Source organism: Oryzias melastigma, linkage group LG2 (genome assembly GCF_002922805.2).
Source record: "Oryzias melastigma strain HK-1 linkage group LG2, ASM292280v2, whole genome shotgun sequence".
Classification (NCBI taxonomy): domain Eukaryota; kingdom Metazoa; phylum Chordata; class Actinopteri; order Beloniformes; family Adrianichthyidae; genus Oryzias; species Oryzias melastigma.
Genome location: NC_050513.1, coordinates 10854633 through 10872990, shown reverse-complemented (window position 1 = coordinate 10872990; position 18358 = coordinate 10854633). Strand labels below are relative to the sequence as shown.

Below are 18358 nucleotides of genomic sequence, written 5' to 3'. Positions count from 1 at the left end.
GAAAAAGTGATGCCCCGTGTGAGGCTCGAACTCACGACCTTCAGATTATGAGACTGACGCGCTGCCTACTGCGCCAACGAGGCTCTGAGGAAACAGGAACTTTCAGCTGGACTCTTAGTGCAACCGGTCTTCCGAAGTGGAACTACAGTTTAACTCATTCTTTCACATTACAAACTTAATGTTTATTGAGTTTCAACTTAAGCAGGTTCGGTTCCAGGTATAATCATCTTTTTGTTTTATTTAGGTTGGAAGTGCTAAGCTAATCTTTACATTCCTCTGATGGAAATCCGAACACACACTGAGGTGGTTTCCCGTCACAGTTCTTCCATACCTTATGCACTATCTCTTCTTCAACCTACGAGACACAAAAGCCTCTGTCAAAGGATGTGGACCCACAGTACCTTCAAGTTAGAAAACAGGAAGACTATTGAGGTCGACTAGGAAGTGGAAGTTCTGGTAAACCCTCAACTTCCTAAGTTTCTCAGGCTGAACAGTCCTGACTATGTCACACACAAATGTGCTAAAACATGTAAAAAAAAAAAAGAAAAATGTAGCAGAGCAACTATGGTTATTCTGAAAACTATAATGACTAAGTAATAGCTGCTTATTTTTCAATGGAAATCTATGGGATTTTGGCTTCTTGGAGCCAAAGGATACTTCCTATTTAGAACCCATCGGGGGAGGGGTCACCCAGTTTAGTTCTTTTATGCAGTCAATAGTTGTGAGTGAAGCAATGCCTGATCCCTATGAAGAAATGATCCACATAGTAATCTCTCATACACACGTCAGATGTCGGATAATATAAAACCTCTACAAAAACTGCCATACTCACAGCAGCTCCTCGTTAGTATAGTGGTAAGTATCCCCGCCTGTCACGCGGGAGACCGGGGTTCGATTCCCCGACGGGGAGTTCAAGTCTTTTTTCCTTTATTTAATGATCAACTATTGCTTTTTTTCTGTCTACAGAAGACATTTTTTTTGCTATAAAGAAACACAACATGCATTTTTTACATTAAACACGTGTTCAGAACACAAATTTCTGTCGTTTTAACAACAGGAAGAAATCTGTCATGTGCCCAAGTCTAAAAATCTAAATGTATATAAAACACAAATGCAAAAAAACAAACAAACAAAAAAAAAACTACCCTTTTTTGTGAGGAGTTAGGGTAATGAGATTCTGTTAAATAAACCGAGTCAACCTTAGCACACACAAACCAGGATCTGAGAGACGCAATGTTTGGCTGTTCTGCACTTCTTCATCTTCTCCAGCAGGGCGGCGTCAGTGCTTCTTTACAGTTCTGTTGCATGAACCATCTTCACAATCAAACCCAAAAAGTCTGTTCTTTTTTTTCCCCAAACTTGTCCAGAACCTTTCCATCCGGAGTCACTCACCAACCCAGTTCCGGAAAGAAAATCCCCTATGAAGAAACATAGCAACTTTATTAAACAGAAGACATCTCTATCAATGTATGGTCTTTTAAAATCATTTTAAATCTTAAAATTATCACCATATGCTTTGTTTATGATAAAATATACTTACTAAAGCTAACTTAATTTATTCTTAAGCAGGTAATTACAAAGCATGAAACATCCACAGCTTTAAAAACCTGTTTCTGAAATCTTCTCGGTAGTCAGTGTGCAGTACCGTCTTCGGCCACTTGGTGGCACCAGCTGCCAACCCTGGGTTAAAAATGAATGCAAATACTTTAAGGTAGAGAGATTAGCTTTAAAGATTGATAGTTTACAAAACTTCTAGGCCTTATCTACTCATAGTATTAGAACAATTACAAACTTCTGGTGTGTTTAAATATAAAATAGCTCCAATAAAGCACACCAGTTTGCATAAATGTTCATTTAAAAACAACTCCAGTATTTGTAAATTAATTTTTCACAATCAATAAGTGAAATATTAGTAAATAAATATTTATAACTGTGCAACTTTAACAGTGAACTTTCTATGTTTTTTTATATTATTTGGGAATTCAGAGATTGTGTTTTACAACTGCTTTTGACATATGGAGTCAAAGGTTTCTTATCTAAATTCTGTTCAAGTTAAAAATAAATCAATTTAAAATTTGAATTGGTAAAGCAGAAATACGAGGGGGAAAAAACAATTGTAATCCATCTATTCAGTAAAAATAAACAAAATGAACCATGAAAAACCAAAAGTGGAAACTAACTTTTCTAAATAAATAAAAGATGTACAATTAAAATATTTTTAACAATTTCTATCTAACGTACATTTTTATTGTCTATTAGAATTAATAAACTTACCTGTACATTATAAATCCTTCACAGACATACTTAGTACTTTAAACTGAATTTCTCCTGGAAATATAGACAATTTTTATTGTATGGTTTTTAAGAAATCCACTTAAGAATTATCATAAAAGGTGCAACAAATGACACCAGTTAATTTACTTTGGCTGAGATTCTCTATTTAGTTGATCAACATTCCTTTTCCATCGCTAGTCAGTAAAAATAAACACAATGAAACATGAAAAACTATATATAGACAACCAACTTTTGTAAATAAATAAAAAAATATACAATTTAAAATTATCCTTTAACCAATTTCTATCTTATGTACATGTTTATTGTCTATTAGAATTAATTAACTTACCTGCACAAGTTTTGCAACATACTTTTATGCTAATTCAATTCCAAGCAATTGTGTCAAACTCTTTCAAATGTTTACAAAAAACACACGTTTTAATTTCGACAAATTATGTGATTAGCTCAACAAAGTTTTTTTTTATTGAGCAGTTCAATTCAATTGAATTTTATTTATATAGCCCAAAATCACAAAGGAATTTGCCTCACTGGGCTTCAAAATATGAACGATAGTTAAAAACTAAACAGACTAAATAAACTGGTTATCCCTGCCCTTAGACCCTCCCTCCCGGTAAGGAAAAACTCCTAAAATACCTGAGTCAGGAAAAAAGAAGAAACCTTAGGGATTCCCACATGAAGGAGAGATCCTATCCCAGGATGGACAGGCGATACCAGAACTATTAAAGAAAGATTAGCTTCTACAACTTCGTATCTAAAAGAGTTCATTCAGATAGAGCTGAGGGACGAGTTATGATTAAATCCATAATCAAGATGAAGCAGAAGTGTCCATGGCCAGGAGCAGGAGGACAGACGACCCAGCAGGAAACATTCTCACTCAGAGATGCATGTTGTTTTCTGCAGGATCCACCGAGGATCTGAAATCTCTCCCGCTCCCCAGAGGAGAGTGGGAAAGAAGAACAACATGTGAATGGAACTGCACCAACAAAAGCATGGAGAACTAAATACAATAAATAATAAAGAATAGAAGAGAGGAGAAGTAAATGAGAATAGAGAACAGAACCCCTAAGCTGATCTGAATAATAATGATAAAAAATCTAAATTTATATTTAAACTAGGGCTGTCAGATTTGTCGCGTTAAAAACGCATTAATCTGACGTGTGCTTGACGCCGACAATTTCTTTTACGCATTAATCGTGGATTTTCTCATACGTGCCTTTCCATACCGCGCACGGGCGTCCCCCCTTTAACTCACCGACTGCTCTCACTAGATCACAGGCGGGTCTCCAACCACCAAGCTGCTAGCTAAAACCGGCACGGCACCAGGACGCGGAGAGCTCCTGCACCCTAACCCGGCTCCGGTTCGCGTCCAGTACCACGTCTGGTGGTACCGGCTCGCGTCCGGCGCCGCATCCCGAGAGCTACGGACCCCCAACGTTCCGAACAGCAAGCGCACCGGGGGACGTTTTAAATGTTCTGGAGGTTTAAGCGTGATCCTGCCCCAGCATAGCGGTCTGTCTGCCGGCATATTCATGGCTTGAGCTCCGCTGGACACGTCGATGCATCGAGCTGCAGCCAGAGAACGCGGCGGAGTAACAGACTGTCACACTATCCACAGAGTATCCCGCTTTTCTCAGTCTTTAAGGTTTTAAAAAACAAAAGTTCATTGGAAATGATAAATCTCTATTTCATTTATTACTGTAGTTCAGCAGAGGAGGAAAAGATTTGGTCCTGACAAAAAATGAACATGAAAGTGTTATGGAAATGTTATTTTTGATGTTTTTTATTTTATTTTACTGAACGTTGATTGAAGTTTTGAATTTAAAATGCCCTTCACTTGCACTTGGGCTTTTGTTAGGCATTTTATGTTACAGCCTTTTATTGTTAAGAAAGTTTATCTCAATACAATGTTACAAAATAAAGTATTTCTGATGAAAACTATAAATTTTGCCATGTTTTCATAATTAATGTAGAACTGTTAAATTGTTAAACTGTTAAACTGTTAAATTCCAAATTTTTTCCTTAAAAAAAGGCCACATATTAATTTGTGATTGATCGCAAGTTAACTATGGAAATGCGATTAATCGCGATTGGAAATTTTAATCGCCTGACAGCTCTAATTTAAACGCATCAATATTAATTTATTAATCTAGCCTCACAAGGACCACAGGAGAGGGAATATTCTCTGATTACTAGCTAGCCTGGCAGAACGCCTGTCCAAAGAGGAATGTTTTAAGGCTAGTTTTGAAGGTAGAAACTGTGCTGGCCTCTCTGACATAAGCTGGGAGCTTATTCCATAGAACAGGGGCTTGATGGCTGAAGGTTCTACCTCCAACTGTACTTTTGGAAATTCTAGGAACTACAAGCGGTCCAGCATTTTGTGAACGAAGTGTTCTGACTGGTTGGTAAGGAACTATGAGTCGGATTAGCTTTGCCAAAACTTGTAGCCTGTTTTTTGGCAAACAAACAAAAACACGATTTTTAATAACAAAAATATTTTACATTTTCTAGCTCAAACATTGGTTCTTCAATGTACAATTAAAATTTTATTGAATAACTTACATTTTTGTTATGCTAAAGTCGCGCGCAGCTCTTTCGAATGCTAACGAGCTGCGTTAGCATGCTAACGACCCTTTGACGCGATCATGTTTGCGTAAACACGTAGCTTAATTAAACTACTCGCTTTTAAAAAAAAAATGATGATTGTTTTATATGGTTCAAGATAAACACTCAAAATGTGCAATGTTACATTACCTTTAGTTTTAGAAGACGTTGATTTTCATCAATATTTTCTACTCTGGTGCCTCGTGCGCGAGACTGGGCTCGAACTTGAACTGCGTGATAGCGGTGGAACAAAAAGATTTTTTTTTTTGGCAAACTTTATTAACAAAGCTGAGCAACACAGAACATATAAAGAAATAACGTTTTTTTTTTCTTTTTTTTTTTACAAGTATATTATTATTAGTTTGAATTAATTTAAAACAATGAGGTCCATTTACTCAATTTTACTTTTCTTTTAGGCAAAGTTCAAACACATGAAACCTTCTTTACCTATTTTTATTTGTGAAATAATAAAAAAAATAATAATACAGGAACATTTCAAAGATTCAAATAATTTGAAAGCCATTGAAACTTGGAGTTTCTTTTAAAAAACATAGTCTAAATAGCTAGTGTGCCCAATTTTCATTATTAGACTATGTTGTGATTTACTCAAATGTGCTCTGCAATCATATATTTTTTATTTAACGTCTACTCTACTTATTACTGTACTACTTATTATTCTCTTTGTGTTCTTTTGAAAATATGTAAGGATATCAAGTTTAGCTAATGCTTGCTTAAAAAAATAAGAAGTTGAACTAAGGGGCCAAAAAATAGCAATAAATCAGAAACAAGTTTACAATACATATTCGGATAAACAACAATTAATCAAATCCTATTTTTCCAAATAAGTTTAATGTGTTTAAAAACTTTAAATTATAATATATAATATTGTAAATTTCCAAAACTAAAAGTAAATGGATTCAGCATTAATTACTTTACATGTATGAATTAAATATTTGGCTAAAATAAGAATTAATTTAAGTAGGTAGGACCTGTTGTTCAATAGAAACATTTTTTTGTGAAAACAGAAAGAAATTTTGGGTGGAATATGTTTCAATATTTTATATTGATTGTTACAAAAAGTAAAGTTGGGTCAGACACAAAAATAATCAAAACTAAACATTTATTTTACAAAAGAAAAGCAGACCATTTTATAATAAAGGTCCAACAATTATAATAAAAGAGAAGATTCTTGTGTATTTTGATTTAGAACATAATAAAACTGTGTTTTATAATTTTATTTCATACAGAAGACCCATCAAACTCCCATATCTCAACAGCATAGTCACTATAAGAGGGTGTGATGTTTTCGGTGGTTTCAGCTTCTTCGACTTGTGATGCAGGTTCTTCACAAATCATCGAGTCCACGTCTTTATCTTCTTTCAAATTGTTCACAGTTTCTGGGTCAGCTTCAGCTCCATTTGTGGAAAGTCCATCATCACCGGCAGGTATGGGTGGCACATCGCTCACTTTCACTTGGTCGTCCCTTTCAGCTGGGAGAGCTGGAGGGGTTTTGTCTTTACTCTCTTTGGTCTGATCCAGCCCAAAGAAGTTGTTGCGGACGACGAAGCGCACACACTGAAGGAGGACGTTCCTTTCGTGGCGGATATCAGGTGCCAGCAACTGAAAAAACAAAAAAAGGGAGAAATAAAAGTGCTACTAAATAATCAAAAAAAAAGGTTGTAAAATGGATTGAAGCTTACCATTTCTAGCAATGTAGGTTGACGTATTTGAGGCGCATCACGGTGTCCTCTTCCTCTTCCCCTTCCTCGTCCTCGTCCTCTATCACTTTTTCTGCTGTCAGGGTTGACGACCATCTCAGCACGGTCTCTGGTCTCTGTGCCCTTCGTCAAGGCTTCCACACATCTGGACGGTTTGCTGCCCTCAGAGTTTGCTCCGTTTAGTATGGTCTGGTTTTCTTGGACGAGCTCTTCAGCTCTTTGAATCGGTGTAACTACAACACAAACACACATTTTTTAAGTAAAAACCAAACTATGCGTATTCACCACAGTTCATTATTTCCATGTAAAGTTGTCTGAAAGTTCAACAATTCTACACACTGTTTAAGAAAATAAAGGGAACACCAAAACAAGTCAATGTTCGTCCAATTTAATCAGATTTCTGTGTAATTAAACAGTCCAATCAGAAAGCTACACTGACTGACAATCAATGTCACTTTTAAATACCCAGAGAGAACCCTGATTTGGTACAAATTGTCATTTTTTAATATTTTGAAACATTAGAAACATTTTTGTTTCTGCAGTTTCTGGGACACATCATCCTTTCTTCTTTGACCAGCAAACGGTCCCACTCAAAATTCAGAGGCAAATTATTAGTTAACTCATGCTGATACTATATCCCAGAAAAAGATGTTTTTTTAAAAAATGTTAGTAGAAACGGAAAAATCATAATTAAAAGACCACATGGAATGATTTTAGAATTAATCAAAAGATGATTGGAGTGTGACTTTAAACTTAGGACTGCATACAAAAAGAAAAACTAATACTTGATAAATTTAGGAGAAAATTGATTCTTAGTAAAAATGCGGGGTGGTTCAACCTGTTAAAACCTGATAATTCCACTATTTAAAGTATAATAAATAGGAAGTCTTCCAAAATATAACTAGAAACATCAGCTCACCCTCTGGTTCATCACCACTTTCACTCTCACTCATGGAGCCGTAGTTGGACATCAGGGAGCCGAGAGCCGAGCTCATCTGTTTAGGGGCCACAACCAGGGCCTTCCGGTCTTTGTCCTCTCTGTCTGAATCTGGAATCGCACAACAAGCACATCGGTGAAATCTTGATTTCATTTAAACCCTCCCTTTAATTAGTTTATCAATTTGTGTGAAAATTAACCAGTTTCCACCTACCATGGTCACCACTGGCCAAGACTCCTAATGGATCCCCCTCCTGGGATACCTGGTTGAGGGGTTTGGGGTTCTCTGGAGTCTTCCAGTTCGCTGGACGCGGTTGATGTCGTCCTTTGAATCCCCTGCCCCTCCATCCACGACCTCTGCCTCTCATTCGTCTGAAAAAAAACCAGACAAAAAAATTCTAAAATTTAAACTGTATGAACTAAAACTACTGGATGTAAAATATGACTCTTGTCTGATATCCAAACCCTCAAGTGGTAATGGACATTTATTATTAAAGACATTTAATGAGTTATATTTGCAGGGATCTAACAAGTTTCTTCAATTTAGATTTAAGCTTTTTTAAGGCCATGCATGTCAAGAATTAAGATCCCATTTATTAATTTATTCCAATTTTATGATCAAAACTGTAGCTTCTCATCTTTTGGTTTGTGCTGTGATGCTTTAATGGTCTTGCATTAATTTTAATTTTATTTTACCTTTCCCCAGCCTCTAAACTTTTGTTTGCTATTAGTATTTTATCTTTTTACGCAATCATTCATATGTACTGTCTTATTGATTTGTCCTGTATTTTATCTTTTGTGAAGCACTTTGTGAGTGGTCCTCTGTGAAAAGTGCTATATAAATCAAGATTTACTTACTTACTTACTTACTTGCGTTTTTTAACCCGGTGGTGAATATTCAGCATCTTGGTGCATAACAACTTGTTCTCCTGCTGTTTATTACATCATTTGATTAGAATGATCGTGGTTGACATTTTTTGGTTTTGGAGAAAATGTGTTTTTCTACAAGATTTTTATACCACTTGGAATCCCTTCTTAGGTTATATGAAGAATTTAGACGTAACTGCTGTTAGGATGTTTAAAGATTGACCCTGTACTTTTGGAAATGTGCATTTGAGAGGTTTGTTTATTTTATTTTATTGATTTGAAAATGTATATTTTACAAACTATTTGCAGTGGGGGGGGGGTGTCCGTTTTGTGCATTTTGTCAAATGTATCTTTGTAAGCTCTTGTACCCTCTTTAAATGTAAAATACTAATAAAAAAACTTGGTGTAAAAAAAAAAAATAATTGTTTGATTGAAAGAATTAAAAATTTGACATGAAATCAGAAACTGAGAAAGTTTCAAGCAGCACAATTTTTAAGGCTGAGATATCAAAATTCAAGACTTTTTAAGGTATTATTTTCTGAATTACAAAATTCAATGCTTTTAAAACTTTTTAAGACCCAGCAAGAACCAAATTTTACACTTTTTAATATTTTGAAAAAAGAAAAAAAGGGAGCTCCGAATAAAATCCCTGAGGAACTCCCTTTGTTACAGTGAGTGAAGACATTACCTTCTAACTGATCACAACGAAATCAGTGTGTTAGGTCGTTTTACATGACATGCAAAGAAAAAACATGTCAAAATAAAAGAGCGGGTAAAAAGACAAGCTAATTAACTATTATTTTAACTAAGAACAATAAAGAAAAAAAAAACTAACTAACTGTAATTTTAATCCACAAAGGAAAAAGAATTTTGGCAACATTCAGTAAAAAAAAAAAAAAAAGTTTCTTCAAATTAAATTAAAGACTTTTAAATGCCTTTTAAGCCAATACACGTAAAAAAATAAGACCAATTTCTCTGTTTATTTCCCATTGTATTTTTTTTTTCATTTTATGATAAACTTTTTATGTCATTTGTGGTATATGTTGTGATGCTTTGGCGCAGTTCTTTTCCTTGTTGCAGTATATTGTTACATAACGATTGGCACTCCCACTGTTTTTTTTAAACATCAATTCATCTGAAAAATTATGGTTGAAAAAAAAAAGACATTTTCAACAAGAAATTTGAGACAGAAGTTTCACCGAGCACAATTTTTAGGGCCCAGATATCAAAATTCAAGACATTCAAGGTATTATTTTCAAATTCAGGAATTCAATGCTTTCAAGGCTTTTTAAGACCAAGCGTGAACCCAGATTTTGTAAAAATTTTCACCTTTTTAATATTTTTGAGAAAAAAAAATGGAGCTCTAAATACAATCCCTGAGGAACTCCCTTTGTTACAATGAGTTGGAGACATTACCTTATAACTGGTCACAATGAAATGTGAGTTATGCAGTGCGTTATGCAATTTTCAAGCAATATTTTGAGAAAAAAACATTTCATAATAAAGGGGGAAAGAGCTGGTAAAAAAGATAAAGTTAATAAATCATTATTTTCACCAAATTATGAAAACAATAGCTAACAAAGTTTTAAAAAAAGTTTAAAAACAAAAACTTTGTGTCAAATATATATTTAATTTGCACGCACTAACTTTTCTACAGTTTAGAAATAGAACTGACACAGAAAATATGATTAAAGGAGATTAACATTTGTATTTTCTTTTCTGTGGCAGCAGGTAATTCTGTAAAGGGAACGAATTCTATCAACATCCAGCAAACAAAAGTGGGCAAATTCTAACATTTATTTTTTAGCTTTAAGCAAATATCGTCAGAAAAAATAAACTCTGCATTTCTGCACAGCATTTGTGTATTTTTCTATAAATAATTCAAGTATATGTTTGGAAAAATCTAAGACATGCAGGAAAAATATCCAGAGCGTTTTTAATTACACACTTACCCAAACTGAGCCGTCTCGAGAACACCTCCCGTTTCCTGTCGCAGCTCCATAATTTTCCTCTTTTTTTCAACATTTTCCAGTGTTGGATAGTTTCTGGAAAAAAAAAAAAAAAGACAAGACGAGTTCAACTTCAGTAGCAGACTGTCAAAATTGTCAAAATCGAGCAAAAACTGACTTGCGCCTTTCCTCCCTCCACTTAGAGATCTCTTCTTCAGTGTCCAGCTTGATTCTTCGGGCTCCTGGCGCATGATTCTATGTTCAGAACATAGCATACATACCTTCAAATAGATGTTAGCAAGTTCCAAGTACTAGTTAAGCAGCTTTACTTACATGTCTCCAATGGATGGCAACTAATTTTTCATGAGCCATGAAGCTGCAATCAGGCACCGAACACTGACAACAAAAAACAGGGAGAACTTTAAGAAAAAAAATGTAGAAAAGAAAAAAAAAAGAAGAAGAAGAAACAAAATACCTTGACGTGCTGAGAAATGTGTTCGTCGTATTTCTGCTGGTTTTTGAAGCCCCGGTCACAGGTGTCACAGAAATGAGAAAACTCCGGCTCCTTCTTGTTCTTCTGCTTTAGAGTTCAAAAAAAGATGTGTCTATATGAGTAAAATCACGAGTTAAATCATTTTTATTAATAATATTATTAGTTCTGACTATATTTTCAAACTAAATTTAGCCATCCAGCTTATTTTCTATATTATTGCTCTACTTTTAGTGGGACCTTTTTGATTTAGACGACTAGATCCATCCATCTTTGTTTTCCTCATCTGCAATAATATCCGGCTCAAAACTTTAAGGCTGGATAGCTCAAATATTGCTTGCCATTTCTGTTACACCGCTAACGTTAGGTTGAGTTCTAAGGGGCCGTAAGCTAGCATGGGTGATTCAGTTTGGCCACTAGGTGGTAATCACGCTATAGGATTATACCTTATTCCAGAAGAAGAAAGTATGAGCAAAAAAAACTGTACTTTAGACCACAAATGGTTACTTTAAAAATACTTCCTTAAAGGAGTTTGGAAAATTCATGGCTTTGAGTATAAAAAGTTAGCATTAGCCGTCTAATGGGAAATTCCATTATACGTTAGCATCAAGCTAGCATACTTTAGCATAATCCGTTAAATTGATCTCTACTTTTATGGATCAATTATTGATCTATTAAGCTTAGATTGCGTCAGATTGATTAATCGATTTTATCAACCAAACCCTAATACATATTACCATAAATTTACCAAAAAAAATTATTTCTTTGTAACATATTGAACCAATGGAGACCTTATTAAGCTATGTTTCCTTCAACAAATTTTTAACATCGAGACGCTAAAATCAACTTGCTATGGTTTACGATCTGCAGCTGATTAATAATTTGTGTTTTTATTAAAGTTTTTCTCTGATGTTGATCACAACATGCCCTAACCCCACTTCTACACATCTTTTGGTCTCTTTAGCTCAGTTTGGCATCCAAAACTCCTTTACACACTATCACAGCACCAACCATCACATTTAGATAGTAAATATAATTTTCATAAATGCCTGAATAAGCAAAGTTCTGCTGTTTTTCACTGTTAATCCAGGAATCCATCAACAATGCATTTGTTTAGATATGTTCAAGCATTTTTTTAAACCTACTTTGACACTCAGTTGCTATATTAATTGTTTTATTTATATTAAAATGTGTAGATTCTACTCTATTTGACTTTCAAACTCGTCTTTATTTTGTAATAATTGTCCTTTTTTATAGTTGATTTTATGTGTTTTTGATCTTTGTTGTTACACCACGGCCAAGGACTACAGTCGAATACTAGCTTTGCAAATAAAGCTGGCACAATTACAGAAATATTCATTAATGTTCTCACGCGTGGGTGTACAATTAACTGTTAAAATAAAAGCACATCTGACTATTTAACTCACATTAAACCCCATTTTCATAGATATACATCAAGATCCACATTTATCTGGTTAGCTTTTTTTATTTTTACCTTTTTCCAAGGTTGGTAGGGAGGTCCATTATTACTTCTTCCTCTTTGATACCATTCGTTGCCGAAATTTGGACCTAAAACAAACCCAGATTTGGTTTGGTGTCATGCTCAAAATACTCAGAACTCAAACATGAACTCTTGTGAGTTTAACTCACGATATGGATGTGCGTGTCCAGAATTTCCCCAGCCCGGTTGAAAACCAAAACTAGGCGCTGGTTCTTGGTGATGCCATCCCGGACCGACCCGACTGGGCTCGCACGGCGACTCGGTCCAGCTCCACATGCCCGGATGGAAGCCACTGAAGCGGGGTGGCTGAAGGAGAGGCTGGCTGGAGCTCGCTGGCGGGCAGCTAAAGTCCGGAGGGGGGTAACGTTCCGCTTCACTCATGTCGTGTGGTTTTCAGAAACAAGTTTGTTGAAGCCCAGGCTTCCACGCAGCTCCCACATGTGCGTGTTTTTCCTGCTTTAACCGTCACTTCCGCTAAAACCGGAAACACTTAAATTTATCAGCAAAATGTATTTTAATGAAGCACATTCTATGCGTTTCCTAAATTCTATCACATTTTATTCCATTTTTTTTATGAACATAAATGTTTTATTTCTTTTAAAAAATATGGTTCGTATTTATGCGAGTGGTAAACTGTCTCGTTGCCAGGTTTGGAGTGAACGAACTTTGATTAAGTATAGAAACATTTTAAGATACTATATATATATTTTATATTTTTATTTTTTATGTTGGAAGTAAAGTAATATCAAACACGTTCGTTAAGCTTTAGTTTTTATAATAAACAAATAAACGTTTTATTTTCGTTTTGCTTCGTAAAAGAAAAAGCTCAAGCTATTTAAGGGCATTTAAGATTAATTATAACACCTAAAAATATATTTAGAATATGAACCTATACACTTTTGTCTATTAATATAATATAAATTGGGATAAATTGGAAATACTGGTGAAATGACACAAACTATGTTTGGATTTGCGGGGTTTTTTCTGGAGCTGGCAACCCTACAGTTTCCTGTCTGTGCCGCGTGGGGTTTTCAGACGGACTGCAGCGCGTGCTTAGTGAAAAACGTGTCCGCTCGTAGCGGCGAGCACGCCAAATAAGAAAAAATAATCTAAAAAAACAGACCGTAATTTTTTTTAAGATGTTAGTTTTATTTGAAACCGCTGCGGGATACGCTATTTTTAAGGTAATTGATTCCCTCTGCCCTTATTTTCGTCTAAATGTAAAACTTAACGGTATTTGTCCTTGTTGGCTAATGGAGTTAGCTTAAGTTAGCATACTAAAACGAGACTCTAGTCTGTTTCTGTTTTAAATAGTTCGAGCTATATTCAAACGTGGAATCAGTTTATGCTTTGTCACTTGGGGGAAAAAATAGCTAAAGTGAGTTTTTGTGCGTTTTTTGTTTGATTTTAAGCTAGTTAGCATTCTGCAGGCCTGTAACCACGTGAGCACTCAAAGCAACTGTCGTTTTCGTTGATCAAAAAGTTGTTATAGTTCATCTATTTACAGCTAAATGCTTTTATTTTTGTAGGTTCTCGATGAATCCAAACTGCAGCAAGTCGACAGTCTTTATAAGGAGTTTGAAACTCCTGAAAAAGCTAATAAAGTGTAAGTATATGTTTACATAATTATCCATTTTGACTTATCTGATCTCCAACTATTATAAATTAAATGGGGCTTTTTGTTTTTGTAGAGTTAAATTGAAGCATTTTGAGAAGTTCAACGACACAACCGAGGCTCTAGCAGGTACTGATGTGACAGCTTTTGCACATTGAAGTCATTTCAGCGTCAGACTCATTCATTACAATGCAAGCAGCAAATAAAACTTATAATATTTTGTTTGAATTTGACCCTTAAGCTGCAACTGCCCTGGTGGAGGGGAAAATCGGGAAGAGCTTGAAGAAGGTTTTAAAGAAAGTTGTTGCCAAGGAGGCTCATGAGGAACTTGCTGTCAGCGATGCCAAACTTGGTGGAGTTATTAAAGTAAGTGGTCAAATTTATTTTAAATAAGGTTAAATATAGTGCGTCTTCTTTATCTGATGATGATAATATTTTGGTTTCAGGATAAGATGGAGCTGAGCTGCGTCCACAGCTCTGCTGTGGCTGAGCTGATGAGATGCATCAGGAGTCAGATGGAGAGCCTCATCTCTGGACTTCCTCCTAAAGAGATGAGCGCCATGTCTCTGGGTTTGGCTCACAGGTTAGTGGTCGTTCAGGACGGTTTTACTGCTTCTGTCGCCTGTGATTACACTCTGCTGTCTGAAACACCTGTGGATTTCCATCAGCATTCGTCACTACCACTGAGGCTCATTATAAACATTCCTCTTTGGTATAGAAAACATTTTTCATATCTTAAGTAACCAGATTTTATCCTTTTCTTTTCTCTGCCTTCCAGTTTATCCCGTTACAAGCTCAAGTTCAGCCCTGACAAGGTGGATACCATGATTGTGCAGGCCATTTGTAAGTGTTGATGCTTAACAACTAGAAAATCCAAAAACAGTTTTAGGCAAAATGTTGTTTTCTATGACATGGTGTCTGCAGAAATTCACCTGAGTTGTGTGAAGAAAACAAATGTTTGATCACAGTTATCTGCTGCTTAAGTGACAGTTGTAAAGAAGCTGATCTTTAAATATATTTTTTAATTGTTTAGAAAGGAATAAGAAAGTTCCCAATCCGTGGAGCAACAAACACACAATTTACAGGCGATTTAATGAAGCAAATATAAATCAAATCGCTCAGTTTTCATAATGTTGGCCACAAAGAGGAAGTGATGTTATATTTGGACATGCGGGGACCCGATTGATTAGCCATTTCAGAGCGGAGCAAGCCCGCCCCCCATTCCCCTCTTTTTTCGGGGAGCTTGAGACTCTGCAGATTTTAGCTACAATAAAAAAAATATATATGTTTTCTATGACGGTTTCTGCATTCATGGGAAATTTATTTTTTAGTTGTGGATGGAACAACCAGTACAGACATTGCTGAGAGCTCTCTGTTTACAGCCTCTCACAAACTTAACATAGGAAGCTTGCGGCTTGTACTTTCTACAATCTTTTTCTATCAGCATTTTATCGTTTGCTTCTGATTCACAACAATTCGAATAAAATAATAGTCAGACTTCTCCTAATTTACGTCCTTATCGTCAGAAAAATGCAGCAAGAACATTTTAAATACACAATTTTAATTGGAGTGGGTCTTTAATCGCCATGAAGTGTATAGAAAAAGTGGACAAATGCTTATTGTTAACTTCATTTTCCAAAAGCATGTTGGTCCTGTAATCAGTGTGACTGTTTTCCTGCAGCTCTACTGGACGACCTGGACAAGGAGCTGAATAACTACATCATGCGCTGCAGGGAGTGGTACGGCTGGCACTTCCCCGAGCTCGGGAAAGTCGTCGTAGACAACTTGGCTTATTGCAAAACCGTCCTTAAAATTGGTAAGAATCCAACTTTTATCTTTTAGCTACAATAAAGGGGGAATTTGTACTTTTTTCCCTCAGTATCACAGAACCCTTTGTTGAAACAGAAAACTTACTTGGTTGTTGGAAGCTGACTACTGGTTCTAACCCTCTGCAGGCGACCGCACAAACGTGGCGACTACAGATCTGTCCGAGATTCTGCCTGAGGAGGTGGAGGCAGAGGTCAAGCTGGCTGCGGAGATCTCCATGGGAACGGAAGTGTCCGAGCAAGACATCGCCAACATTCGACATCTTTGCGACCAGGTGGGTTCTTCTCCTTTACTGAAAGAGCTGGGCGCTGTGTTGTCCAACTTTCGTTTAAAAGTAGGTGGACACGAGAATAGTGCTGAAAAAAATGTATATCACGATATAAAATATTTTATATCACGATACGATATATATCAAGATATACGACACTAAAGTATATTTTTAGCTATTCTCTGAAAAAAATGCCTGATTTTGCGGCAGCTTTTGTGAAAAGTTGCGACAAAAGTTGTGATGTTTTTAATATAGTATTGTTTTGTAACGCACTATCGCCCGCACGATATATATCGCCCAGCACTACGCGAGAATCAGGAAATGGAAGAATATTTCTACATGCTGTGTTTTTAGATTCAATTTGGTTATGAAAAGATAGTAAATATGAATAAAACTTGTAAAGAGAAATGTCATTGTAAATTCAATATTGTTAACTTCAACAGCAAATAGTTAAATGAAAAATCAAAATTTTGTTCAGATCAAAACCAATTTTTGTTTAAATATGATATTTGTAGCCTAAAGTTAAAGCTGGATAATATATATATATATATATATATATATTTCACAATATTGGGTTTTATTTTTTTATATCAGACGATAACGATATATATCACGATATAAACCAAATAATTATATTTATTAAATTTGAACATAACTAAGTGAACTATTCGGTTGAAACATTTATTATAGATTTGATTTGTCGTTTGGTCTGATTTACTCTGTGGCAGTGCTGATGATGACGACACTTGTCTTCCTCCTGAATTTCCCAGTGTGGGTTTTCAGTCACTACCTCATCTGATCTGTCACGTGACCCTCGACGCCGCGCCGGAGCGTCTACGTCATGGCACAATCTTCAAACAAATCTGCTTCCTCCTCCTCAGGTGATCGAGATCTCGGATTACCGCGCGCAGCTCTACGACTACCTGAAGAACCGGATGATGGCCATCGCCCCCAACTTGACGGTGATGGTGGGCGAGCTGGTCGGCGCCCGACTCATCTCGCACGCCGGTAGGTTTCACGCGAAGCACGCAAAGCGAGCGATGATGATGCGGACGAAACGTCATTTTTCCTGAATCTGATGACGGTTTTAAGTCACTACCTCTTCTGAGCTCATCTTTTGGACGATTTTCCTCCTTAAATGAAGTTCAAATCGTGTTTGCTGCTCAAACTTTTACTGTTTTTTTACGTTTAGGTTCACTTCTGAATCTGGCCAAGCATCCGGCCTCCACGGTGCAGATCCTGGGTGCAGAGAAAGCTCTGTTCAGAGCTCTGAAGACCCGCAAAGACACGCCCAAATATGGTCTCATTTACCACGCCTCCTTGGTGGGGCAGACCACTGCCAAGAACAAGGGCAAGGTTTGTTCAGGACAACCGATGGGGGGCGTTAAATAATGATCGAAAGTTTAAAAATAACCAATTCTGAAAACGTCTGCAGATCTCCAGAATGCTCGCTGCAAAGGCATCGCTGGCTATTCGCTACGACGCTCTGGGAGAAGACACGAATGCGGAAATGGGAGCCGAGAACCGAGCCAAGCTGGAGGCCCGACTGCGGCAGCTGGAGGACAGAGGCGTAAGTTTTTTTTATTTTTTAATTCACCCAATTTTTAAGCAATCTTTTTTTCCCTACAAAAATGTTTTAATTAATATTGTAAGTGCCACCCCCGCCCTCACTGGTTGAACAGCTGCCACCCCCATCCCCCGCTCTCTCTCTTTGCTCCAGCCACCTTTGTCACAAATTCACTAAAAAACACTTTTTTTCAAAATGGCTGCTTACTGTTAGTTTTATCTCCATAGCAACCATTTTATGTTTTGATCCCCAGGGGGTGACGAACAGATCTATGTAGTTTTTAGAAGAATCGGCAAAAGTAATTTTTAAAATTTCCTTAGCAACGGAGGTTTTTGTTAGCTACACCCTCATTTTTTAGTGTGTTCATATCCTGTGTGATATTGTTTGTTCAGCTTGAGCCAGGGATTCATGTATTACATTTTCACAATACCCCAGTCTAAATTGTGACGGAGTTTTGTCATTCGCCATTTTCACCATTCACCAAATCTTCATGTTTTCATTTCAGATCCGCAGAGTCAGCGGATCAGGCAAAGCTGTGGCAAGAGCTGACAAATACCAACACAAGAGGTTAGAAGAAGAGGAATCCTCTCTGCAAAGATCCTCTATTTCTGCATATCTGTGCCACAGATAAATAAATATATATATTTTTGATCTTCAGCGAGGTGAAAATGTACGATCCATCTGGAGACTCCACCATCCCCTCCACCTCCAAGAAGAGGAAAT

General features: G+C 36.4%; 2 protein-coding genes, 1 long non-coding RNA gene and 3 other non-coding genes across 7 annotated transcripts in view; 3 read left to right on the top strand and 3 right to left on the bottom strand.

Moving 5' to 3' along the window:
* Positions 1–10: 10 nt before the first annotated feature.
* trnam-cau lies at positions 11–83 on the bottom strand. Its single transcript has one exon. It is a non-coding gene; the product is annotated as a tRNA-Met (tRNA).
* Positions 84–838: 755 nt separating this feature from the next.
* Positions 839–910, top strand: trnad-guc. The gene has a single exon. It is a non-coding gene; the product is annotated as a tRNA-Asp (tRNA).
* Positions 911–1352: 442 nt separating this feature from the next.
* On the bottom strand, positions 1353–2243 carry LOC112160098. The gene is made up of 2 exons (XR_002921604.2): positions 1608–2243; positions 1353–1418 (listed from the first exon to the last, which is right to left on the bottom strand). It is a non-coding gene; the product is annotated as an uncharacterized LOC112160098 (long non-coding RNA).
* Positions 2244–5999: 3756 nt separating this feature from the next.
* Positions 6000–12826, bottom strand: nufip1 (nuclear FMR1 interacting protein 1). 2 transcript variants are annotated; one of them, XM_024294222.1, is made up of 10 exons: positions 12508–12826; positions 12353–12426; positions 10843–10947; positions 10701–10763; positions 10546–10622; positions 10371–10463; positions 7766–7923; positions 7534–7662; positions 6597–6847; positions 6000–6516 (listed from the first exon to the last, which is right to left on the bottom strand). In XM_024294222.1, exons 1-10 carry the CDS (start codon positions 12737–12739, stop codon positions 6136–6138), a joined length of 1563 nt encoding a protein of 520 aa, XP_024149990.1. In that variant the 5' UTR covers positions 12740–12826; the 3' UTR covers positions 6000–6135. The 2 variants fall into 2 exon arrangements, with proteins under 2 accessions (XP_024149990.1, XP_024149991.1); XM_024294223.1 differs by having other exon boundaries at positions 10843–10944.
* A 527-nt stretch (positions 12827–13353) lies between these two features.
* The window catches only part of nop58 (NOP58 ribonucleoprotein homolog (yeast)), a gene marked incomplete in the record, with an annotated part of 6405 nt that continues 1400 nt past the window's right edge, over positions 13354–18358 (top strand). The window contains 13 exon segments of the mRNA XM_024294603.2: positions 13354–13542; positions 13888–13964; positions 14050–14102; positions 14215–14339; positions 14420–14556; positions 14752–14816; positions 15655–15789; positions 15929–16074; positions 16950–17076; positions 17261–17424; positions 17504–17638; positions 18141–18202; positions 18294–18358. Of these exon segments, the coding sequence (XP_024150371.1) occupies positions 13498–13542; positions 13888–13964; positions 14050–14102; positions 14215–14339; positions 14420–14556; positions 14752–14816; positions 15655–15789; positions 15929–16074; positions 16950–17076; positions 17261–17424; positions 17504–17638; positions 18141–18202; positions 18294–18358 (1336 nt within the window).
* On the top strand, positions 16791–16874 carry LOC112160202. Its single transcript, XR_002921629.1, has one exon. It is a non-coding gene; the product is annotated as a small nucleolar RNA SNORD11B (small nucleolar RNA).